At 37.1% G+C, this 27,249-nt stretch overlaps 1 protein-coding gene across 1 annotated transcript in view; it reads right to left on the reverse strand.

The window, feature by feature from the left end:
• RORB (RAR related orphan receptor B) overlaps window positions 1–27,249 on the reverse strand; it is a 126,603-nt gene that overhangs the window by 29,842 nt on the left and 69,512 nt on the right. Inside the window, exon 2 of the mRNA XM_079331463.1 lies at window positions 627–712. Within this exon, the coding sequence (XP_079187589.1) occupies window positions 627–712 (86 nt within the window). The remainder of the gene's footprint in view (window positions 1–626; window positions 713–27,249) is intronic.

Here is a 27,249-nt window from a genome sequence, read left to right on the forward strand (position 1 = left end):
ATTATTTGAACTAATGCCTGAGACAATATGTTTGTATGTCTAAGCAGCAAGTCTATGCATCTCCACCCTCCAACCTTTTTTTAACCTCCAATTCCCAGCAACTGCCCCTGCACTAAAGCCTATGAAGAAGAAGACAAAGGATCCTTTTACACTGCTCATAATGTGAGGCATTCCTTCTTTTGGAGATTACAATTTGGTCTGCAGATTGTGCAAAAGGAGATAAAAAAGGACCAAACTCACACCTGTAAGTTCTTAAAAAAGGCTGAACAGAAGTAACATGCCAACTGTAATGCTACATAGGTTGCACAGGAAACAAGATAAGAAATCCACCTCTTTCAAAGCTGATTTAAGGTAGAACAGGTGTGACTTACAGTTGCCAGCCTCTGTTGGTGTCAGCACTAACATTGCGTCAGATGTAATTAATTCATGTTTCAAACAAGGAGGTAGCTCTAAAGACTATTTGATAAAATGGAAAGCAACTAGGAAAATTAGGCATGAAATGCATCTTTATCAGCAGTACAGCCTTTGGCACCACATGTTTGAAAGCTTGTAAGAGTGTATCATTGTACACAGGTGCCTGAGGCTAATGCAAATGGTCATGACTACGCTGTATTAAAATCTCATACCTTGCAGCCTTCACATGTGATGACTCCATAGTGTATTCCAGAGGATTTATCACCACAAATTTTGCATGGTATCACTTCAATTTGTGCTGAAAAATAAAACAAGACAGATATTTTGGGTTTATAATTATAGTTAATTTCTTTTTTTCTCAAAAGGAGATCTTTAGAAATAGAGAGCAGATAACACCAACAGCACAAAAATGCTTTGAATTGTATGTCTATTTCTGAATGCTTTGATTTGGCAAATTCTGAATGCTTCGCATCATGTAGTTTCTACCACATCCCCCAAAACTACTTAACATTTTAAAATGTCTCACAATTAGTAAGTTTTTTTTCATATTCCTTTTTTTAAGGTGGTTATTTTACCAGTTAATGTTACAATTATTATTGCTAATGACAGTCATTAGGGGTCCTAAACAATAATATGGATTGTCCTTTCCTACATACTTCAAATATTTCTGACTTTCATTTTTCTGAGGTAGAAATACATGGTGTATTTTACGCCCTTTTAAAAGCAGAGTAGAGATGATGAAGTTTTTCATGTTCTTCAAATTATGTTCAGGTCATGGATGTACTAATATGTACTGTACTAACACTGTCAGAGAATGGCTGGAAAAAGCTTGCTTAACCTTCCTGTCTCTTCAAACTGTTTCACCACTGGGTCATTGTCAGGCAAGACCCACAGATGGAGTTTAGGTAGCCAGTGGGAATGTACTGGGAGAGTCAGGTACAGTCTGAAAATGTTTAAATATGGATATGCTTCAGATCCTTTTGTAAACATAGTGGTCATCTGATTCTCAGAAGGAAAACACATTTCATAATCTTTTCTTTTTGCTTGGTTGTTGTTTTGGTTTTTTTTTGCTAACACAGCTGTTTGATGCTCTCAATTATTTTGAATCCTGTGTCCTTCCTTTGATGACGCTGTAAGAGCACATACTTAGAGATGTAAAGAAGAACTGTGTCAGATGTTTTAGTCAGATGAACTGAGAAGAAACGTTAAACTTATTTTCTCTCCCTTTAATTTGTTCTTATGTGTAGGATGCATGTGCCTCCCTGCTATTCTCCTCCTATTTGGAAGCAGCATCACATTAGGAAAGTACTCCTGTGAGATGTTGCTTCTCCATGCCCAGGGCAGGAACAGCAGCAGTTCTCTGCAACTCAAGTTGCATCAAATCCTTGAGTAGAAAAACTTTTTAGTAGAGCTAGCCCAAGCACAAGGATAGGCAGCTGTTAATGTTTTAACAAGACACGTATAACTCTAAAATGGATTGAGAAATGGAAACAAGATTATTGTCCAGATGCTAATCCTAAGAAAAGCATCCCATCTCAAACTTGTGGGCTGTTGAAAAGATTAAAAATTCTGGAAAAAAAATGCTTGAAAACGACTGCACATCGTAAGCTAAGCACTAAATATGCTTGCACAGTGGATACAATGAAAATATAATCATATAGCCTGGATTGTGCCCCATTTCTACTTATGATTGTCTCTTTTGGCAGAAGTGAGAAGTTTCCTTCCTACCACGTCCTTCTTCCCACCACCTTGTAGATAAACAACCAAAACTCAGTACCGTGTTTCAGCAAGCCACCACCACACTTCCCACTGAAAGGTGGATTGCATACCCTACTCCTTTATCCTCCTATTTAGTGTAGAGGGTAAACTGCACAGGGTGAACACCAGCAGGCCCTCTGCTTCAGAAAGTCAATCAACTCTTCCCTTGTGACAGCAAATCCCAAGGGATCCAGACAAAAGGAACTTATATGGATGGCTGAGGAGACTTTAGCTCCCCACTCATTTTCCTGACATACTCCTGAGCTCATTTTCCTGACATACTCTTTCTGATCTAGCAAAAGTTTAGGCATTGCTCAGGCAAGCAAACTGGTTCTAAAACTGCTCCTAATCTATATTGTATAGAGCGAAGTCCTTAACAGAGAAGCACCTGCAGTTCTTTGGAAATTTTTCAAGGTTGATCCTGCTCAAAAATTTCTAAATCTTCTGCCACTGGGATAATAAAAACATTTAAACATGTGTCTCTGGGCACTGCTGTTAGTGAGGCTGCTTTTAGTAACTGCTCACAGGTCTCTGCTTGAGAGTCATGTGGATGGAAAAAGTCTCAGCTCTGGGACCATGTGGTGCTTTATATTTCAAAGACATATGTCAATGTAGAGACATTGACTACAATGAGAATGGAAAGAAATCTGCAGGAAAAGACAAGACAGAGAAAGAAAACCCACACAAAAAACCAATATACTTTTAATGTCACTTGCATATACCATTTGTAACTCTGAAAGGAATAGAGAGAGAATTGGTCCTATGACACTGACTGCATTTAGCACAGTAGTTTTTCCTTTTCCTTCCTTACTTTATTGTTTGTAAGCAAACAATAATTTCATGCATGAACTTCAATTATAAGCTCTACATTCATAGTATTTGTGGATCAAGTCCCTAAACACTAAGGCTTGGGGTTTCAATTAATAGGTATAAAATATTTTAGACTTGTGACTCTTCAGTTAATTCAAACCTTTATTCAAAAATAATCATTCTATAAATTAGCAAATGCAGGTTTGTGTAGGAAATTGCTACCATTTCTCCTTAAGAGAACCCACAGAAAAGACATCCTTAGGACACAAAAGGCATTTGAATAAGTCTGGAAAACTGTATTTTGCTACTGTCCCCAGACATTTTTTTTTCATTAAAACAGCAGAACATTTTCAGTATGTCTAACAGAAATCTTGATTGTACAGGCTAGATAAAAGAGAAACCACTGTATTCCCACAAGGGCTTTGAGATACTGTAATGAATATAGAGTGTACCATGTCTCTCCTTTGCAGTTATAATCACAGGTCACAGATTGCAAAATATTCTTGAAAGGGACCCACAAGAATCATCAAGTTCAGCTCTTAAATGAATTGTCTGTATGGGAATGAAGACACAGCCTTGGTATTATTAGCTCACACAGGGTACTACACTTCTTGCACATTTTGTTTTTATTTGTCCACCTATGATTTTATGTTGTTTTTCTTATCCCCTTACCTATTAGACCACTAACAGCTCAGAGGGCTGTATATCTGACTCTCTTTACAGCTATTATAAAATAAGCAGCTTTCTTCTGAACACCTTAAAATTAGAAAATGCATTGACCAAGTGTCACTTCCTAAATATTGAGGCAAAAATTGAATGAACATAGTGGATTTGCCACAATGATGATTTTCACCAGCACAGGAACTGAACCTATTATCTCCCAATGTAGTAAACATGAGGAAGGAAGTAGAACAAAACTTCTTAACTCTACTTTGAAAGCCTTTCCACTTGCCTTCTCATCCATTTGTTCTTTGATACTATGAGCAAGAAAAATGTCTCCCACCTCTTCTGAAGCAAGTCTCAGCCTGAGCTCACTTGTCCAATTTTTCAGTAACTACATTGAAATGCACCACTCAATAAAAGTCTGCAAAACCAGTATCACCCCGATGTCTAAGAAAACATTTATAATGTTTGGATATATATGCAAATGACTGCCACCTAGCAGTTGTAGCATCTTTCCTCAGCACCACAAAGTCATGACTCTGCAGTATTCATCTCTTATTTTATATTTAAGTTGAAAGTTCTTTAGGACAAGAAACTGCCTCCAGTTTTATGAGACAGTCTACACATTGTAATACCACAATGGAAATTAATTAATTCTTCATGACTAGTAATTATAATCCACAGATGATGGGATAACCACCTGGAACTTACTTCATTCTCCCATGACAACAGAAAGCAGGGAGGGATTCTATCAAGGAAGCAAATCCAAAATTGTTTCACATATTTGAAATGAGCACTTACATATAAACAAATAGTTAATTAGAAACATCTCTAAACAAAACATTAACTCAAATGCACCCCACAAAAAATCAGAAGTGCACTGAGATGCCTTTTTTTTTTGGTTTTTTCCCCAATAGAACACTTACATATGGGAACAAAGTTCATTATCCCAAAGGCAGGAAAATAATCAGGTTTCAAAAGTTGCTATACAGTTGAAATTAGGAATGAATCTGCAATGGGAGACAGTTAATTTTCCAAATTCCACTTGAAAGGTAAGAGTCAACAAGGCAGCTAATGTGTCTGATGTGTATTTGTGGGGATTGTCACTCACATCCATATGATGCCTAGCAGAGAAATACAAAGCTCACATTTTATATAATTTCAATTTAGTATCTGAAGAACTTCATTTTGAAAAGACAGGATTATAATCTCACAGACCTATAGCTTTGGTTTAAGGGGGAAGAAAAGATTTGAGTTTTCAGTATTTAGGTCAAGATCAAAAGATGTTAATAGAGCACGCCAGGCATAAACTTTGAAAAGCAAGTCCTTTCTCCAATTTGTAGATGCGGGAAGGATTGCACTTGGAAGCATCAAGGCTACTCAGAGAACTCACAGTGAAAAAAACAGTTGCTTCACCTCTCAAGAATTCCCATCAGCCTTTTGTTGGAGTTCTTTGAAAATTGCTGATAGATTGGCCTAGTTCACTTCCTAACTGATTTAAAATTAAGTATATTCAGCATTTTTATCACTTGCCAACTCTGTCTTTTTTATCCCGACCTCTGTGAGCAGGAAATGCTGGTTTTTTCCTTACATTTTACTGTCAGTAGAAGTTTCCATGGTAAGTTAGACTGCCAACTTGATCTTGGCATCTCCTTTGCTACTGGAATAGATGTTCTCTAGCTTCTCAGCAAGTCTTCAGGTGCTTTACATTTAATAGTCTGAAAATATACAGCTGAGGATACTACTTATGTTTACAGTCTCTGTCACACCTCATGCAGTGAGATTTATACAGTTACTAGTATCTCAGCAAGTTACTTAATTCCAGATAACGTTAATTAATGTCTGTAGATACATTAGCTGTTAATCCTACCCCAAATGAGCCATTAAACTAAACTGAAATGGTGAAGTTCACCCAGAAAAGTAATGCTTTCATAAAACCTTATCACTTTTACTTTTGCACAGAGATACATTAAACTCTGACTGTGGGTTTGGCCCCTGGATTTGTTATAGCAACATAGATTCTCTGCAAAGCTGATGGCTCTCAAATATACCAGTCCTACATCTCATGAGCACAGATATACAAATCTCAAGAAGCAGAAATTCTTGTATATCTCTGTGTGTCACTGGGCACAGATATTAGACGTCATGATCTACATGATATACAAAAATCTGTCATGAGTATCAAGGTAAGCAATAGCCCTAGAATTTGGATATTAAAAAACCTGATGGATAATTGCTCAAAATAGAAATTGGGTACATTAATGCAAAAATAGAAGGTTTTTCCCATAAATGCATGCAATTGTTATGTCTGATTTTTTGAATTGTCTCATAGTCTTAGCTGAAGTTCTTTCAGTTTATAAAACTAAATATAATATATACAACTATAATATAACCAATGTCACTTTGAAGGTTATTTGGTGATATGTTTTCTTTTTCTTCTTTCTCTTTTATTATTTTCCAGTGGGGAAAAATGAACAAAAACATCCCCAAAACAAAAAAAAAGAACCAAACAAAAGCATGAGGAATTGTATACCAACTCTCCTTTACAGATCAACTCTGCCTTTTATTGCATGTCTATTCTAAAGACTATTGGAAAAGAGCATTTTAAAACCTACAGCATTTTTAATGGCAAGTTTTTATGTAGTTACTCTGTGCATCCCTATTGTGTGCATTTAAAATCTATTGAAATAAAAGATCAAATATGTGTGATAATGTCTGTAGAGTGATGAAAAGTTTTAAAATTATGTGCTATATATTAGCCTTTCAGCATATGAAGAAATATGCTTATATCTGCACTGTAAATACATACATTGGAAGATGTCTTCATGAGTTCTATGGCCATAGTAATGTTTACTGAACATTGGCAAACGATTTGAAATAGAGTTCAAATGATTACAGCTACTCCACAGCTAAAGGTAATGTACTGTTCATATTATCTCATCTTTTTGTATCTTACTGCTACACAGTCATTTTGGAACAAGTCTGGAAAGAACGATATACATAGATTACTTGCCTTTATATTCAGAAGAGAAGGTGGAATTACAAGGAGAAAAAATTAGCACAGTATAACAACCTTAAGTTCTAATAAGCACTGAAATAAGAAAAAATATTTTGTTCAAATATTGTTTCTTTCCTTTCCTAAGTGTAACTACACTAGACCTAGCAATGTAATTTAACAATTTACAAATACTAAAAAGTTGTTACATTTGTGATGGTCCAGGGTTACAGAGGAGATGAGATTTTCAGATAGATTTATTATCTTTTATTAGAGGAAGAGATAGATTCTTTTTAAAAGAAATGCTTTTGAACCCCTAGCATTTTATCATACCTTACATAGAAGCAAAGGATTTGAAGCTCAGAACAGGTTAATGGTAACTGCTCCAAGCTGAATTTCATTATGGTGATCAAATAAAAAACCTGCAAGATCTGAAAGGCTGAATGTTTCTCTGTGAAGCAAAGGTGGTTGTGAGCAAAAAAAAAAAAAAGGTAACAATTTTAAGAGCAGTGATATAATGCTGGAGATAATGGTATATTTTGGATCACAAGTATTACTATTTTCTGCAGACCTGATTATTTCAATTAATTAAAATAATTTGTAAATTGATAGAAAATCTGTATTTTCATTGTGTTATTATAAGACAGTAGTGGAGATGCGATTTCCTAGACTACAGAGAAATACTGTAAAGCTTTGTTGCCAAGAATGTCAGCCTAGCACTCAGTGAAATACTAAGAGATTAGGAATCTGACAAAAGTACACAAATTGCAACCTAGAAGCTTAATTTTGACACAATAGAGTGGCTGAAGTGCATTACAAGCACAAGCGTTCAGGGCTATCCCAGATTTTTTGGAATAGTACACAGGCAAGGAAGAAAGCAAGAGAAAATCAGAAATGTCTGTATTCTCTGTTGGACAGTGATGACTAACACAAGTACAGCCCACTGTCCAGACCCCAAAAGACACTGTTCAGGTGCCTTGTCAGAAGCTACAGCTCAAAATGTGATTCCTGAAAGTCTGTGCTCACAGAGGTCAGGAAGTGTCAAAGGATCAGTAAACCCTGATGGCTCACTAGCACTCTGTAAATCTGTACAGAGTCATTTTCAATGTCTCTCAATGTGGCCTTCTCTGTATCACTTTATGAACTCTTTTCCTTCATAACTCAAATTCAGGGAAATTACGTGTGCGACTTCAGAGGATGGTACTAAAGTAACACAAGTTATTACACAACAAAAACATGGTCCCAAACTGATGTTTTGGCTCCATAGGTGAGTTAAATCAGAATTATTACACTAAATGATCAAGGCCTTATCCTAGGCCCCCAAAGAGCTCAGAAACTTGCTCTATTCATACAGAAAGATGTAAGTATATATTATATGCTGAATTATTACTGCAGTTACTTCTTCCCTCAAAGACTGAAGCAATGGTTCTGCTGATATTGCACACTTTCCTAAAGAGATTATTATGCTAATCCCAAATATTATACTACCCAAGCTATCCTGTATTTGACCTCATCAGATCCAATGTTCTGCAAATAATCTCTAGCAGCTTTAGCTAATGTTTATATAAGCTGGTCAGGATGACTGAGTAGTGGTGACCATGTTTTCAATGCAACACTCAAACAGTGAAAGTGAGCTCAGTCAAAAAATAGCAACCTGCACAGAAAATAGGTGCATATGCAAAAATCTTTCCTATGAGAATTATACTTAGTATTTACTATTTGTCATAATTTTTGGATGTTTCACTTAAAATATTTTACAATATATCAGACATTTAGCAGAAAATATTAGTTTCCCTCCTTGTTTCTCCTTACTCAGAAAGGTACTCAGTGTGTGCCAGGTATTTCTATTGTTTTCTGAAGACAACAATCCATGGCTGCATTCTTTTCTCTTCTGAATAGATGGACTAATGAACTCTGTAAAGGAAGAGTTCAGATACCATGACAAATATTTGTAGTCCATTTTGCCTGTTGAAGCTGTCTGAAATAGTCATTCAGTAGTCAGGACCTTAAATGTAATTCTTGTATTAGATATGCACAGATCTCTGCTGTACAGTTACAAAGCTGAGCAATACAGAGAGAGATGCTGCAGGAACATGCTGTGAAGACCTGTTTTCCAGGCTGTGGGATCACATACAACCTTATCTTTCCTCACACCCACAAAGTGTTACTGCTTGCTGAAGTGAGATGGAAATGAACCTAAAACTTAATTCATCTCTCAGTGGAAGGAGGGTGTAGTGGTTATTCTTAGCTCTGTCTGTAGCAGCAGCACCTTCTTTTGCAGCTCTTTGCTACTGGACTGCAGCTGCAGCACACTGACAGATTTGCATCCCTTCTCCTCTCCCCCCTTTACCTGCCCAGACTCATTTGAATGCTCAAAAACCACTATACTTTCAGTAACAGTCAAACCCAGAAGTCTACACCATGCAAAATCTTCAAGGGAAATGAAGACTGTTGCAGTGTTACATTATAGCACTGCAGCAAAATGAGGGTCTAACTTGCATTACCTGGCACTTTGTGTGGCTACTATCACAGTCAAACGAATAACTTCCAATCCACTTTCTTGGACCATGTTTCTTGCAATACCTTACTTTAAATACAATGTAACTCCTACAAGGCAAAATTATGAGACACACAGACAATAAAAACCAAATAATAGTGATTTCAACCTGAAATTACTCTGAAATCATCCTGATGCTGTATTTTAAAACTTTCCAAACTTCTTCACATTTCTTCATATTTTTGATTATCACTATGGATTTTCACTTTTGCATATTCCTATTTAAATCTTTGCTCCAACTTTTGAAAAACATTTAAATCAGCTGGAGATATTCTTGGATTTGCATCTGTTTGAAAAAATGTACTTACCAGCTGTCTACTTGCCAATTTAATCTGCCATTTTTTAAAGACAGTAGGAAGAACTAATCTTAGTAAAACTCCAAGTACAGTTGTCTCAAGGATAGACTATTACAACATGTTTAATATTTCCCTCTTTATTTTTCACTATAATGTCCCATATTGTTAAGGAAGTGAAAAATAAAAATATTTCAACTCACCAGTTGCATCAGTTTTTATTTTGGTTTGAATATCACACATTTTGTTGTAAATAAATAAGACTTCCAGGAGCAGAACAGTAGTCTTCCTACTAGCCTACTTATTCACAGTTACACCTGTGCTGTTGCAAAAGTGGAGTCTTAACAGACTGCATTAACAAGATTAAATGGAAGAAGTAATAAGGCACAGACTGTTCCATTTCATTAAAGAAGGGAAGAAGACTGCTGGAGGCACTAAGTAATGAAACAATATTTTCTTTTGATACTCTATTAATGTATGCATTTCCTATTTCAGTCCAATGATTTTAATTTTTTTCCCCTGGAAATTCTGAATAAATCTCAGCTTTCCTTTGTCATCAGTTTTTGTTTCAGATATATATAAGACATGAAGGATTAGAGTGGCAGATGTAAGGTGCCAAATTATTACATTTAAAATCCCCATGTTGTGAAATGTCACCTACATCTTGCCTACTTTTGGCCAGAGCCAAAAAGTAAGTTTTCTTCCAGTGTTTTTAGATGTCATATGACAGGTCTGTCTGAATTGCCCTTGTTGAATATACATTACATTAAAGGAATATTAACTGAATCCCAGCTGCCCTTAGGTTGTACAGAAAAGGGGAACTTAGGGGTAAGCTCTCAGTATGAATCTCTATCAGAGCTTCTCAGAGCTTGGAATTACTGCATTTCCCCTGCCCAGGCTTGGATAATGTCTAGAATTGTATCCTGTTTCATAGGTTACACTTGAGAAGGCATGCAGTGACAGTGATGCACCAAATGTGGTGCAGCTGAGCACAAAGCAAGGTTTACACAGGCTTTCTGTCACAAATAAAGCATAACAGTACATCAGAAGAGAGAATTTCTACAAGACAGCTAATGAATCACATGCACTGCCTCCTACTAATTCACTTTTGCTTTTTGAGTCTTTGTGGATTTCCCGTGCTTTGAAAGAATTCCTTTCACCTCCCTGTTACATACTCCCAGGTTTTCTGTGGCACTGTTACCTCACTTCCAGGTAACCTTTCCTTTCTAATCCATTTTCTCTAACCTTTTGCATAAAGAAGCTGTTGGAAAAAGGGATGATTCAGATTCTAACAGCTCCGTCTTGCTAACCCTGCATATTAATTTCCTTGGAATTCATGCCAAAGATAAAAAGGAGAGAACTTAACTTTCAAGATTCAGTTAGCCTGATACATACAGAAGACTGTTAATCATACATACTACTGGGAAAAAAACCCCTCAAAATTACCATCTCAGTCATCTTTGCTTTGAATGCTTGCTTGGTTTAGATAAAACAGCTGAGGAATTTTCAAATAAAGAAACTAATTCAAGAGGAAATATTAGGGGAGAATTCTAAAGTTATGAAAATAAACAGAATTATTAGAGAGTGGGAAAAGTACAGAAAACAAACAAATACATGGGCTGGGAATAGTCAGATTGAAAATATATTTTCCCAGTAATACAGAAAACATTACTTGAAGGATAACAAGGATGAGTTAATTATTTGCAACAACCCATTTAAATTTGCATAAGTGTTACACAGCTGTTTTGCTCATGTTTGCTCCTAGAACCAGTCACATACAGTCACATACATGCGCTGGTCTGGCTTTATAATCTTAAATAGAATCTCAAACTCTTGGCCTGTGGCAATTTGATGCATAAACATCTCCTGGCTTGGTAAAAACCAGCTCACTCTCTATTATTTCATTAATTGAAGTCCTTTGATGTTACGGGGCATAATTTTTCCTGACTGGGTAAATAATTGGTGTATAATTGTCCTTCTGTTGCAACAGTGTTTCATTCTGCTGAACTACTGATTGCCTAAGAAGATCTTTAAGTCTCACTATTTCATGAACTCTTTGAGTTTCCCATTAGACACACTACTTTCAGATAAAAAACATGGATCAAAGAAATGGCCGAAAGAAATGAACAATATTTAAGTGGGTTTTCCCCCTCTTCTTCTCTTCTTTGTGTAACTGAAAATTAGTTCTGCATGAGTCAGAAAGAAATCAATAGATTGCTGCCAAATACTGCATATCCTTCTGAGGCATGATTTAGTATCAAACTGGTACTGAGCAACGACTCCAGACACACCAGCTTTCAAATCAAGAACTATCAATGACTGGCAGCCTAATAAATCCCACTGTAAGTCCTGCTGGATGTGCTCTGCCTCTACAAGGATCAGGGAACAGGGATTCAAAAGCACAATGAACTGCTTCAAACACTGTCAAAGAAGGAAAGTCTTGGAAGATAAGCCACCACAACAGGAACTTAAGAAAAGCACAGATGGCAAACAGGGAGGCATTAATACCAGACCTAAACGAAGGAGAAGGTTTGGAATTAGCAAATTGGACAAATTCCACTGTGCAGACTTTGGGAAGAGTGCAGATGGAAACAACAGGAAGATGCCAGGCCTGGTGAGGCACATCAGGGTAACCTATCCAGACAAAAACTCGACCACAGCAAACTGTGAGGAAGGAAACAGCTCCTGACACACATGCCATTCCAAGTTATGGGAACAGCATCTATGCCTCATGGATAGTGGGAACCTGGACGTGGAAAAGAATGGTACCTCCAGAAGAAAATTTTGGGACCCTCACCACTGAACGAACCAGTTTGAAGAACACCAAGAAGGCTTCCAGAAAAATCCATGTGCTGGTATCTTTTGCTGAATCTCTCATTCCCCCATTCATTCATCTCTCTTGCCCCTCTTCCTCCTATTCCCATTTCTGTCTCTACCTCACATCTACAATTAAATAAAAAATGTACTATTGATTTTGGTGTAAGGTCTTGTTCATACTTTAGTTCAGGCAGAGGGATCTCTTAACAATTGGTCCCTAACACAGAACAGGCAGAACTTGGATGCAGAAGTCTATCCAATATTTTTAAAATATTTTTGAACACTTTTTGAAATGACACCTGAGCTCCAGAAGAAAATTTAAGTATTTTAACTCTTACAAAAATATAATGATATTACATCATTTATATATAACATATATAACATATATTACATAATTTATATATAAGATATAATTTTCAGTTTGTATTTCTAGAAATATACCCCACTGACTCTCAGCCCTATACTAAAAAATAATTTAAAGGGCCAAACAAATACAAAATGAATACTCCCTTCATCTACAGCACAGGTTACAGCAAACTCTGAAATCCCTGCCTTACCAGCTCCCTTTTTACCATGAATAAGCCCTATGAGCTTGCTTAATAGCCTGAACCAACAGACAATCTCAATAAAAGGCATCAGCATGCACCTAGCATTCTTTTTAACTGTTTGAACACAAAGAGATCATAAAATCATAGAATAGTTTGGGTTGGAAGGGATCTTCAAAGGTCATCTCATTACAGCCTTCCTGCAATGAGCACAGAAAAGTCATATTTGCACATTCATGACAAAATATTGCCCAACTGTGTTCAACAGGAAAGAGATTTCTTTTTTATGTGAGAAATACTTTTGAGGTAAGGGGTTTAGATAAATGTGGTGGAGTTTCTAGTGCTGTTTAATTCTGTACCACCCATATTGTGGGGGGATATGGTTTCAGGAGGGAGCCAGAGCCAGCAGCTGCAGGGTTGCCATCTTTTCATGTGCTCAAGGGAGGAAGTATGTAGGTTTGGGATCAGCATGGCTCAGTCAGCCCCTCTCTGCCATTGTCAGTCTTTTCTCCATTCCTCTGGGAGGCATGTTTTCTGGTTTGGTGCTAAAAGACACAAAGAAAAGAGAGCAGCAGCAGTGTGCAGAGCTCAGCCCAGTGGGGGCTAAGCTGTGGGCACAGCTGCAGCCAGAACTGCTCCCACAGAGTCAGGCCCAGGAGAAAGGTCCCCTGACCTGCTTCAGAGCCCTCTCAGGTCACACCAGGTTTTGTCTTGTACATGTTCTTTCAGTGTTTTTGTGCTGGGTAAGTTAAGCTGTGACTGTCCCTGACAATATCCCAAAAACCATGTGGCTCAGCATAGCACCAGCCACCATTTTTGCCTGTGCCTGGGAAAACCACATTGGGCACTGCTTTGGGCAGTGTTTTTGTTTGTTCAGTGATGAACACCCTTTATTTCTTCTTTTTTCTATGCTCTTTTATTAATAATATTGTGGTTATTGTGATGTTTCATTGCAGTGTGACTCCAGTTCATAATCTTCCCTCAACTGTCAGAAGTGGGGTGGAGGAAGGGAGTAGCTTGAGTGGGTTTAATTTTCCTGCTGTGTTTTAAACTACCACATTAAGAAAGGAAGGAATTTGACACCACTGAGCACTATATAATATAGCCTTATTCCTAAACGAGTTAATTCTCTCATCAGTCTAATTTGCTGAGCAGTTAATAGCATCTTATAACACCCACAATCACAGAATGAACTACGGAAACGAGGAATGTAAACAGTTTATCCCAGTAATTCAGAAAGAAAATAAACTATAGAAATTTTTGCTGAGAAACTGATTATCAAAGCATAGTAAAAAACTCCCCCAAAATGAATAGCATTCTCCTGAAAGACAAATATATTAAAATTCAAAAACTGACTGGGTTTTACTTTTTTTTGGTAAAAACTACAAACAGCACCATGGTCTGCTGAAGCCACTGTGTGCAATTCTATAGCTCAGGGAGTCCTTCAGCTTCTTGTAGATAAAAATCAGGTTTGGTTGATAACTGAGGTAAAAATTATTTAGCTAAAACAAAGAAAACCTGGCCATCATTTTAGAGATAATAAATGTGGAGAGCAGGATAGAGGTACAGGGGAATTCACTTCCACCTAGCACCTTTACTCTTGTTAAGAGCAGACACAAGATGCACCCTGTCTTGGTTCTGGGGAAATTGCTAATTTTTTCAGTAGAAGAGAGCTTCCATGGGTAGGACATGGAGGTTATTCTCTATGAACTCACTGGTGGCAACTACTGTTTCTGGGGTAGGAGGACAGGGAGTCTCATCTGGGAAGAAGAGGCTTCTTCTGGTTAAATAAGTGTGGCAGAAAGAGCAGTCAGGTAATGCTGGCTCTAAGCTGGAATGTGCAATTGGGAGACACTATTTCCAAGCAATCATGTGTGAATCCTTTGCCTATCTTGTACATTTTGTTATTAATATTGATCTCATTGCTCTTTCCAGTAAATTCCTCTTATCCTGCTCTGCTCTGCACTGAGGCAGCCTCACTCTAAGCATTATGAGCAGTTTTGGGCATTAAGCTGTTAGAGAGCATCCAAAGAAGGACGCAGGAATGATGAAGAGCCTTGAGGGCATGCTGGATAGGAGCAGCTGAGGTATCTTGCCTCCCCGCAGTCTTCAGCATCCTCATGAGAGGAAGTGGAAGGGCAGGCACTGTTTTCTTCACTCTTGTGCCCAATGAGAGGACTCAGGGAAACAGCATGAAGCTATGTCAGAGAGGTTTAGGTTAGATATAAGGAAAAATGCACAGTATTGAATGGGTTTATCATATTCCTTATCATACACCAGCCTCTGGGAAAGTTGAAAAATACAATGGAGTGCTAAAAAGCACATTGAAAGCAATGGGTGAGGGGAACCTTCACATACTGAGACCTTCATTTAGCAAATTCCACCCAGTTAGTTACCATTAGAGGCTCCACCAATTGAGTTAAACTGGTCCCGCCCAATCAAAATCTTAAGACTATAGAAGATATAAAGTCCCTATGTGGTGCATCAGATGAATGTGTTAGGGAAGACAATTTGGATTAGTCCATCTTTAAGCAAATGCACACCCACCTGTGGGACTGTTTGTGCTCAAGGACCTGGGTGCACTTGTTGCATAATGCAGGTGGATGGGGAAATACAATGTTTACATGAAGGGGATTTGATTTTCAGGTAATAGCACTCTGTAATGTTTATTTGTATAATATTAGTAACTGAATAATGCTGCCAGTGTGTGCCATAACTACTGTGGTCAGTGAGTATGGGCTGCTCCAGATACACCAGTCATGAGTTTGTGATGCAGCTTGCAACCCCCGGACAGCACACCAGCCCTCCTGTCCTGGAAGACATCTAGGACAGACAGAACTCACAGCCACAGACTCAGTGAACTCAAGATGTATCTTGGAGGGACAGATATTGTGCCTGTGTACATTATTTCTACATATATGTAAATAGCTGGAAGGTGTAGGGTCAAAGCACAATATTGATGGTATAGGATAAGGACTGGATAATGTCTTAGTTACACTTAGGACAGGGTTCATTATTTGCAGTAGCCAGGAGAGGCCATGGCTAGGGTACAGAAGTTATTCTATTCCACCTCAAGTCATTGCCAGGGGCAGGAATAAGAAGTCTCTTCTGAGGAGAATGTGTTCCTTCCAGTCAGGTAAATGGGGTAGAGGGTGTGGTCCTGTAACTGGTTCTGAGGCTGGGAACAGCTGGGTAAGGTGCTTTCTGAGCAATCGTGTGAATTAAAAGCCTGCCTTTTATACTTTATTTTCATTTTTCTTGCTGTTACTGTTCATTTTCTTATCATATCCCTGTTTCCAGTAAATTGTTCTCATCTCAAGCTGTGGTCTTTACTTTTTGTGCCTTCAATTCTCCTCTCCATTCTGAGATGGAAGAATGTGTGGCACATGCAGAGTCTCAGTGGGAGCACTAAATTGGGGAGTACGTTCCTAAACCATGCCACACTCATAGTTTTTTTTCTGTTGTTCTTGGTAGTTTTATCAAAAAGTATCCAGCTGTCTGGATAGCTGTCTGGGGAGTGAGAGAAATGAAAAGGAAAAAAAAAAAAGAAAAAAGTGTGTTTATCTGAGCACAAGACTACTTGTTCAGAACCTCATCTAGCATAGACTGATGCAGGGTCACTAAAGTCAGTGAAGCTGTACCAAATGATACTAATTACACTGACTGTGGGTCAGCTCCTCTTTTCATTTATTCTGATATCACATAATAGTTGAAAAATAAAGTAGAGTGTTATAAAAAGGCTATAAGTAATTGTATGATTCTCCTTCTGAAAGCTGCCTATGACATATCCCCTCGGTCTTAACTGTCAGAAATGTAGAAAATGGAGCAGCAGCTTCTAGATTGTGGCCCTGCACAATTATAAAAAAGGTATTTCTGTTCATTTATTTTAGGAAGTAGGTATTGTCCTTGGGGAGTGTGATCATATGAACCTTGCTCTCTCTTTTGCTCTGTATATTTTTCAGCCATGTAAGCTCTGCTCAACCTTGTAAGTGCCCTTTCGGATGTTGGCCTTCTTCCTTTGCAGATACAGAACAGAAAGAAAAGTCTTACTATATCCTGAAATCCTTGTGATCTGTAAATCTAAGTCTCTGCAGCCCTAGGGACCTTTCAACAATGTGAATCAAGTTCCACTTGCAAGCTAAAGATACAAAAATGGTGATGCTACTTTCTGTTTAAAGAAAAATCAATAGAAACTTATCAAGAATGTTGGTGCTTTAATCAGAGCTGCTATGTATGACAGAACATGGATGGTCTAATGCATATGTGGCTCCCCAATCACAGCAAAAGGATCAGTACAAGAAATTGGTAGCAAGAAACTGTCAGCTCTTTTTTTACTCTATTTTATGCTTTCTGGTAAAAAGTGATCCCAGAAGACTGCATGAAGGGGAGCCATGAATGAAAGAGAGCATGCTCTAAAGGTCTATTAGTCCACTGTGCAGTACATTTTAAGTTAAAAGACTTCAGAAACGATAAGAGAGGCCATACCTCTACACACAGAAAATAAGTATCTTTGGACAACCTTATAACATTGAGGTGACAGGCTTCCTCTGTTGATATGAACTCTTTAGGTCTTTGAAAAACACTGAAGGAGTGTTAAGAACTAGGGACCAGAGTACACTCCATGGAAAAACTGGAAAAGAAATTATTGACATAATAATAAAACGAAATAATATCTTTGAATGGCAGAGGAAGTGGTGAGCTAATAACAAGGTGATCTAATATTATACTTTCCCATTTAAACTTGCAAGATTTATGTGACTTGTTTTGACTGACTTTGTCTCACCACTTGCTTGTTGTTTTATCTCCCAAGGAGCGACCTACACTCTTGATAAAAAAGTCTCTTCCCTAAAAAGGATGACACATGTCCCTGACATGTGCAAACAGAAATTCACAGTTAAATACATTCAGGAGCAAATCAGGTGTTTTAGACTCCTACAGTCCAGATGTTCACATAACCTAATCAGGCTACCAAACTTTTGCTGTAGGAAACCACTGACTTTCCAGAAAAATTGTTGCTGTTTTCATGATTTCAAACCTCATGTGTCACATGTGTCACATGTTGTGTGTGTCAGTATCTTGCTACTGGATGACAGTATTGGAGGAAATTATTAGTAATGGGCTATTGCTTGGGAAACTATTGATTATTTCTGTAGGTCAGTTTAGGTTTTTCTAGTGGCTAGTACACTTTACTCCACTCTTCACTGGTTGAACAATTTATTGATATTTTTACTGCAATTTAAAAATCCTGCATATTTTTAAATTGCAAGTCACCTTTTGAGAAAGAATACTTTGATGGCTGCTTCCAAGCTGAAAGCACTGATAAATATTACATGATTTTTGATTGATAGTCTGAATATGAAGGCCATAGTTTGGACATGTAGAAGTACATTTATTTGCCTGCACAGGATAAATAGCTACATGCCCCAAATGTTGAACATTAAGGGAAATTATTTTGATATAGCTCTTTTCTTTCTTAGTTGTGTCAACAAATTTCAGCTTTCTGCAGCAAGAGAACCTTTGTCTCCAGAGTACTTGGTCTGACCTGTCAGGGAAAGCTGTGCTTTACACAGACTTAAATCTCAAAAGGGAAGCAGAGATAAATCTAAGGTGCCATTTAATTTTTTTTTTCCTTTAAGCAAGAGTAAATGGCACCATGTAGTATTTTATAAACCAGAAAAATCAGCTATTTGAATATTTTTTACAGTTACTGAAGTGATGTATCAAGAAGCATAATAGCTACATATAAAAAAAAAAAAAAAACAAAAAAAAAAAAAACCAAACCAGAAGGATTTGCACAAGTTTGGTAATTAAATAAATTAAATATTAAATGCAAGCTTTTTCAAGTGTTTTCTAGTATTTAAATGTAAGCCTTACTAATTTATAGTTTAATTAAAGTATGAAATGAAGCCTTTTTATTTTTATTTAGGTTTTTATTCCTATAAACTGCTGTAACCACACTCTGCTTCCTATAATGTGTTCCAATTTAAACTCTAGACTCCCTGTAACAATAATGTCTTGTTGGAAACCTAATAAAGTGAGACAATTTATCTGTCAATGATGACAATCACTGCATAATTCAGTGTGAGACCTCTGTATTTCCACCTTACTGTAAGGAAACAATAAATTCTCTCTGGGACCTCTTCATTATATGCATTAGCAAATGGTATTTGATTGGCAGCAATGCTGCTTCTGAATTGTACTCATACCATGTCACTTCAGTCTGCTCCATCTGGCTGGGAGGAGAATGGGGAACTTGTGTCTTACGTAAAACTCAGGTAGTTTTCAGGAACAAGGTCAGTCACTAAGCAAGCATCATTGCTGGGTGTCTTCATTATTATGAGATTCATTGGTCAGATTTATTATTATGAATCTCATGCTCATTAATAATACACAAAATAAGATAAAACCCTTCTAAAACAACAAGCCAGCATTTCTCTGCACTCCTGAAGACAAATATTGTGCTTTTTACATAAAGAGTGAGAGCTTTTAAGTAACTCTTCTAAATACTGCCACAGGCTTGCTTCCAAGCACAACAGGTGAATAATAGATGCAGAATTTAACAAATTTAAAAAATAGTGAAAAAAATTGTTAACTACAGATGATCATGGCAGGCAGAAGAGAGGTGATGGAGTGAGCATGAGACACACAATGTACAGTGCTGTTGTTTTAGTTACTATGTTCAACAGAATCTCCAAGTGCATGACAAAGTTAGTGGCATTGTCCTTCAAAGTCCTCCATGAAGGTATGAAATGGAAAGAAACTCCAATCAGTATGACAGCTTTATTCAGACTGGTGACATGAAAAAGATATTCATTCACACTGAGATACATTAGGGTCAGAACAAAAAACCCCAAAGAATAGAGACCCTTATGAATTTGGTACTCAGACACCTGCCTCTTGAGACACTTAAAGAGGGATTAGTAAACCTCTATGTGCTTAAATGCTTCCAGTGATTTGCCATTGGGTCTGGGTTTGTGAAATGCTAACACACAGCATTTGCTGGAGAAGAAAAGACAGTATCTGAGGTGCCTTGGGCAACAGATCTAGGGATGCATTTAATTTTGAAAATTTGCCTAATTTCCTTCTCAACAGCAACTAACAAATAAAACTGTGATATTAGAATATAAGGGAAGTAGTGAACGAGCTATTTTTATAAAATCATTAGATACACCAAATGTAAGCATTTCCTTACAGTGTTATTTTTGCCACTTTGCCTGAAGTACCTGACAGATTCTTTTTCCTGACAAAACTTTAATGAATAGCTGTAACTTCAAAAAGGCTAAATGGAACACAGCTTTGTCATCCTAGTTATATAAAACATACTAGGTGGGGGCTTTTTTGGTGGATTTTTTTTTTTTAAATTTGTTTTCTTATTGCTGCAGGACAAAGAATAACCTAGCAGCCTCTGGAATGTTGCCATATCTGAGGCAAAGCACTATGGCTTGTAGATCCTGAACACTGATACAGTACAAGAAGTGTAAAATGCTTGAGTCACATGGAACTTCAGGGAGATTTAGGTAATTAGGCAAATGTGTACTGGTGCACTAGGAGCAATGTATCAGGACACTTTCACAGGACATGGTGAGAGGGCTCAGTCAGAGCCTCCTTTTCATCAACTGATAAAGCCTATCACTAGCTACAGAACAGAGGGAAGGTGTAGTATCAAATGAATCACAAATACAGCTTCCTGCCATGCTAGTGAAATAATACATTCTTGTCAGAAGCTTTCATCCAGACATTTTAAAAGAAATGAGAGCAAGCTGTAAGAAGAGAAGAGACCACTAGAACAGTGGTGTTACTGTAACTTTTTATCGATGTCACACTACTCCTTCATTATATTGGGTATACTTTTCTGGCTTCCCCCTCCAGGAGCTGCCAATGAATTTAGAGAAGTGAAATATAAACTTTATTATCTACTTCTTAGATTAAAATACCCCTCAAAATAACCAATGCTAAGGACAGAATCTAGTTGACCAGCAGTGTTAGTCATCTTCATAAACACAAAGGTGTACAGGAGGATTCTGATTCATGGTTTCCTAAGCCATGAAATATAACCCCTTTTCACTGGTTTATATTGTTCTTAGACTGTTCTTGGAAACAATACAGGTTATAACTTTCTAATGAGGTAGACTAGCCGATGAAATCTAAGAAACCAGTAAAAAAAAGTACAGTAAAAATAATTTTATTGACACTTTTTATTCTGATATGTATCCAGAAAAGATGTATCTACTTCAAAGTGAAAGATTTCCCACTTTCTGCTGAGATTGAGAACTTAATATGCTTAAAAAAGTTAAATGAATGGTACAGCAGAACAATAATATTTATCAATGTTAAATACTACAATACTGTCTGTTGCATTCTTAAAAAAGGAAGTACAGTCATGTTACAGATGCCAAAAATGGAACTACTATTAAAAATGTCTTAATGCTACCCTATTCTCGGGTCTGCCCATAATCATCTTTCTGCCCATTTTTCTTCTCCCCACAAATACTATTAATGGGGAAAGAAAAGTGTGCTGCATCTACCCCTCTGCACAATGTAATTCCTATGATTTTCTGCAACAATCTCCCATAAATCCAGAGAGGAAGAAAATTACCCTAACTCAAATTACTGTACAAGACACAGTCCTTACTCTTATTAATGAAGATGACACTGAATAACTATGGATGGCATTAGTATTTTCAATTCAGGTGGTTCTACACTCAATTATTAAACAACTCTACCTCATGTTCCCTTGGACACTAATTATTTCTGATCATGTGACTCAGGAAATCTGATCAAAACTGTAATACTGGTCCCACTAACTACCTACTTAGGTAATGGGGGAAACAATAAGCCAGGGATACATGCCATAAGTGCAGGCAATGCTAACACCTTACTCTCTCTAGCCTTAGTTGTTAGAATCAAGGAGACAAAATAAATAAAGTTCTGTGGTATTTGGAGGTTTGCCTCATATTGTCTTAGCAAGCATTACTAAGCAAATCTCACATTCAAACTAAAATGTACTGCAGAAAGTGCTGAAAAAACATTATGAAAAATCCCACAAAGATTGTTTCATCTGGTAAAAATCATAAACATTAGAAAAGTAAGAAAAGTAATTCAAAAAGATGTTTTCAATATGTCTACATGAAACATTCTGTAACAAATTTCTCTCTCCGCACCATAGGCCTAAAGCTTTAATTGACAGTCAGTAAAGTCCAATGGGAAAATAATAGTCTTAAATACCTAGGAATGAAAAGCAAATTGAGTTATCACAGTGTAAAATGCAAGTAATTATACAATGCCAATCCTGTTTTACACAGTTTAGTCTTTGAACAACACATCTAGGAGAAAATATGAATCTTCTTTCTTCAAGTGATTCATGCTCTTTTCCCAAAAAGTAGTCAGGGCTATTACATGTAATGATGCTTAAGCATTTCTCACTTGTGGATGATGCTAACAGTTAATGTGCAACTATGTACAACTTCCTCTCATCAAATCCAAGTATCAGAAACTGGCTATGAGAGAACAAGCCTTCACTGGGCAAATTTCAATATTATCTTTTCTGCAGAAAGAATTTCTACAATCTCTGAGAAAATGCTCCCACAAGGAGACACAAAAGACTGATTGAAGTCTCAACAATATGTACTATGCAACTGTATATTTTCATTGATACATTTAATATTCTGCTGAAATGCAACTAGATCTATGAAAAGAAATAAAAAAGGAGTTTTAGATGGCTTGTGTCACAGCTCTTGACCGGTATAATTTCCTAATTTCCCACATCTGCTGTTTTTGTGGCACCATTTTTCCTTGTGACATGTACACTGCTTCAGCTGCATGTCATCTCACAGACTCAACATCAGAGAAGGCTTCTACAGAGTGGGCAGGACAGGAAGGCAGAACTTTCTCTCTACACCTACCTCACTCTAGGACACTGCAGTCAGGTCCAAGTCAGCCTCCTCCCCAGGCAGCCACTGAAGGGAGGAGAGGACAAGGTGCACTCAGGCTGCACATCTGGAGGAATTTCTTTATGCAAAGGGTTGTTAAATTAATCATTTGAACAGATTCTCCTGGAGTGGGTGGAGTCAGCATCCCCGGAAATGTTCAAGAAATTACTGTATGTGGCACTTACTGCTGTGGTCTAGTTGACAAAGTGATGATTATTTAAAGGCTGGACTCAATGACCTCAGAAGTATTTGAAAATCTAAGTGATTCTGTAGCTCAGTGTCAGAGAACAGCTTTTTTCTAAGCAAGATAGTCATGTGATACTGTAAGGATTCTAGGAAATATTGCCTATTAATTTAACTTTGACTAATTTGCACTTATAAATTTTTACTTTACATCATTCCAGGTGCAAAAATTACCCAATAGCAAACACTCATTTCCACTCTGTGTAGGAAAGACAGGTTATCATGCTCCACAGTGGTACACTTGAGAAAACTTCGATTATCTGTGAAGATATGGCCCCCAAGTCCTTTGCATTAAGTAATGCACCAAAATATATTCTTGGTAGGATCATAGACACTGAGCTCATAAAACAATTACCTGAGAACAGCTATTATGAGTATTATTATCTTTTGTTACAGGCCTCCACTCTTATCCCTAGCAGGGTGCATGCATTTACATGTATTGGATAGTACAAAAGATGATAATCTTTCTCCAAAAAGGGATGGATTACATGTTTCCCCAGTTTAGGCTGGTGGTGAATTTGAATATTTTTTTCTGTAAGGATGCCTACAAGTGTCTGGAAAATAGCATTTGGGGCATCTTTTGCTTTTTCTCTCTCCTCTTCAGAAGATGTGAAATCAGCACCGTTGCTCGGTGTTCAGTCTCCCTTCCCACAAACCAGGTTAAGAGTCTCCCTGCTAGCTGCCCAACACTTTAACTACCCATTTTATGCTCAAATCCTACTTGCTAACTTTCCTGAAAGCACTCATGGATTTTTATACAGCCTTTTTAATAACACAGTTCCCCTCTGCTTTCCAGTAGAAGTAGCATGCATGAATTCTTTCTTTCAATTTCCTCTTTCTTCCCTAGAGCCAGAATAAACAAATAAGAGGCTATCTCCATTTGCCTTTGTTACTGCCACCTCTGGCTCCACATACAATGTGCAGTTTGGAAATGGGATGGTAGGTTTTTTACTGCAAGGATCACCTTCTTTCCTACCCATCACTGTGACAATGACTCCTTTACCTGCCCTACTCACTGGTCACTCGTTGCATGTGTGCTACATCACATGCTGGGATTTTTTCTGTACTTCTTTCTCAAGTGTTTCAAAAAGTTCTGTAAGTTACAATATTTATTTGTGCACAGCTAATAACCACTACCAGGGCCCAGATCTGACCATGTGGAACTGGCACAGATAGAGTCCTTGGTAAATATTTTCAAATGAAAATGACCCAGCCACTGCCAGATAGAAGAAAAACCACAGGCTATTGGAAGATATCAGAATTGCAAAATTATTGGCATCCACCCATGGTGCTTTAGTAGTCAAAATATATATCACAGATGCTTGTAATTAAACCCTCTATAACAGAATTGCTTCAGACTTCAAACACAATGTATGTGGAATCAAAACTAATAATGAAAATGATGTAAAGTGCAAAAAAGGCATAAATGTCACATGTTGTGAAACAAAATTTTCACCAATCACCTGGAAGAAAGTATCTTGTTACACAGACTCAAATGAAGAGTTAACTAGGGATTTTGAAGTAGCAGTCATGTTACATTTGATAATTATGTTTTTGTAGACCGTAAATACTTAAAAGGATTTCTTGTCTGAAGCTAATAGATTAGTTATAGCTTTTCTTTGCAGATTCTTCAAAACAATGCAGATCAGTCAACTTTTGGAGCAGAACTATATTTATGTGGTATTTCAGCAGTAGTTACTGACACATTCAAGAAAAATATCCTGACTCATGAGTACCTGAACTGTCATGTAATCACTAATTATTTCAACTCTGTGTGTGTCCAGAGTTTCTGAAGTGTGTTGACATAATGTAAGACATGCATGTTTCGTCTGATAAAGACATTCGGACTGTAGAAAAGCAACCTATTACAGACAGGAGAGCACTGAGTTCTAAAGAGTTTGCAGTTGAGACAACTTTTCCCGGTACATAATCAAAACCATATTATTAGCAGTACTACCCTTTCATTAAGTGAACATAATGTGATCTATTCTACTCTAGGGTTCTTGTTTAGTTGATGCTTGTTTACTATAAGAAACGTGTTCTGGAACTATAAGCAATTACTCCCTCTCAGGAAAACTGTTTATCAGAAAGGAAATGGAGATGCTGACACTTCCTTTTACCTTTAACAGATCAGTTAATGACTGTGGCAGGCTAAGTATTTCTTGTTGCCTAAGGGATTTGAAGGCACATCTCTTTCGTAAACTACTTAAAACGCCTCAGCAAAGTCTAAAATGGGATTTCTATCTCACTCAGAACTGAAGTGTTTAAATTCTGGAGCTGCAAAAGCTTTCTTCTATTCCAGGACCTGGAAATTTTACAGTATATGAGAGGTTTCACATGACCAAAACCACCAGGCGTGGGAACAGTCATTTACTTGTATCTTCTCTAAGGAGATTTCAGTTCAGAAGATGCAAGTACAAAATCTAGTGTAACAGACTGCCCTTGAGTGCAGAGTGCCTTCAATGAGTCAGACAGTGTGGGTACAGAGGAATCATGTGTCTGAGTCACTCCTACCTGCTCTCCATACGCTAAAAGAGAAGAAGTTGCCATAAGAGTTCAGACAATGCTTCAGTTTTGAACATTTAGGGAAAGAACCTTTTCTTTTTTAAAGGACATTTCTAGGTTTAGCCTTTTTGAGGCTAACAAAGAACAAGTTCATTCAGGGATCTTAGCAAATCCGTCCAAATTGTTACTGTTGTCATTAAATGGGGAGCTAGATAAAGGTAACAAGACTGAGCTCTTTCTGACATGAGTAGTCAGAATGAAGTGAAGAGGGATAAGGTCCCTGGAGAGTAGAAAGGTGGTAATTAATAGAAGAAGGACTTGTTCTTATTTTAGGGATGGTGCTAATACACAAGAATACACACTTTTCCTGAGAAAATATCTTATTCAAGCATACTTCTCCATTTAATCCTTCTGGATTACATTGCCATTAATATCCACATGAAGCAATAGATTCAGCTTTTATTTTAACAGTACTCCATTAACAGAGGCTTCTATGAACTTTCTGATTTACAGGTAAGCTTATCAGGTGCTGTAGCTCTATGAGCTCTGTCTCTCCCTCGCTGTCCATGTCTCACTGGGAAGTGTAGCACAGCAAGCAGCAGGAGCTGTGAGAAATCCTTCTGTGGGATTAATGGAAAAATCTTACTTGTGGCTTCAAACCTATGTTACATATCTGTACAGGTCATGACCAGAAAGATAACTCCTTAGATCTGTTGCTAGTATTTCTATTTATTTTACTCCAGAAGGTGACTTCAGAAAGACAATAGATTTGTGAACTATAAATGAAAAGGAAATTGTCAGAAATAGTGTAATATTCCAAGCTGTGTCCCATCCAGTTGAATGTAGGTAAGGGGACTAGTAGGATGTTGGGAAAATTTACATTTAGTATTTTATATACCTGTTAAAAGGGCTTTATGAGACTGTAGAAAAGCCCACAAACCCTGCATTAAAAATTCCCTTTCCTTTTCCATTGCAGACAAACTTTTGTTTCCATTTCTTCTAACTGTAGGTCCTGAAATTGCAGCACCTGAGAATCCAGCAGATTCTTTTTTATTCCATAAAGAGTAAACAGTTTATCTAGAAAAATAATCTTTATTTCTGGTTTCTCTGTCTTGTGGTTAGTCTGTGGTGACATAGAAAGTGCAAGCTCCTTACCTGAGTGGCTGTAACTATTTGAAATTTAACAATCAACCTGCTGAAATACAGAAACAAGTAGAACATAGTCAACCCCCTCTCATTTGGTTTGAAACTGACAAGTCCAGCAAAAATATAAAGGCTTAAAACATTTCAAACTAAATACTCCTTTTGGACTAAAGTTGCTATAGAATTTGAATACATGAATTTCAGTCCAAAATTTTCATTACATAGGATCCAGTATAATGGTATTATAACAAACAAACAAAAAATTACATTGAAGAATTTATTACAAAAAAAAGAAATAAAAATTCAGAACACAAATAGGTACCTCTCAAAACTGTAAAAAGTTTACTTAGCTTCATACATTACTTAGATCTATTCTATTCTCTTTTTACCTATAGTGAACCAAAGATAAATTTTCTCTAGATTTAGCCTGCTGAGTAAACCAACTGTCTGTTTTAATCTTGATACAACTATGAAATAATTTATACAACCACAATTTAAAAAATGTATTTTCTGTTTCAGGACCAAGTTGATCTCTCTAAAACCCACTATTTAGAAGTAACAAATTCCAAGTTAATGT

The sequence above is a fragment of the Erithacus rubecula genome (genome assembly GCF_903797595.1).
Source record: "Erithacus rubecula genome assembly, contig: SUPER_Z_unloc_4, whole genome shotgun sequence".
NCBI classification, from domain to species: domain Eukaryota; kingdom Metazoa; phylum Chordata; class Aves; order Passeriformes; family Muscicapidae; genus Erithacus; species Erithacus rubecula.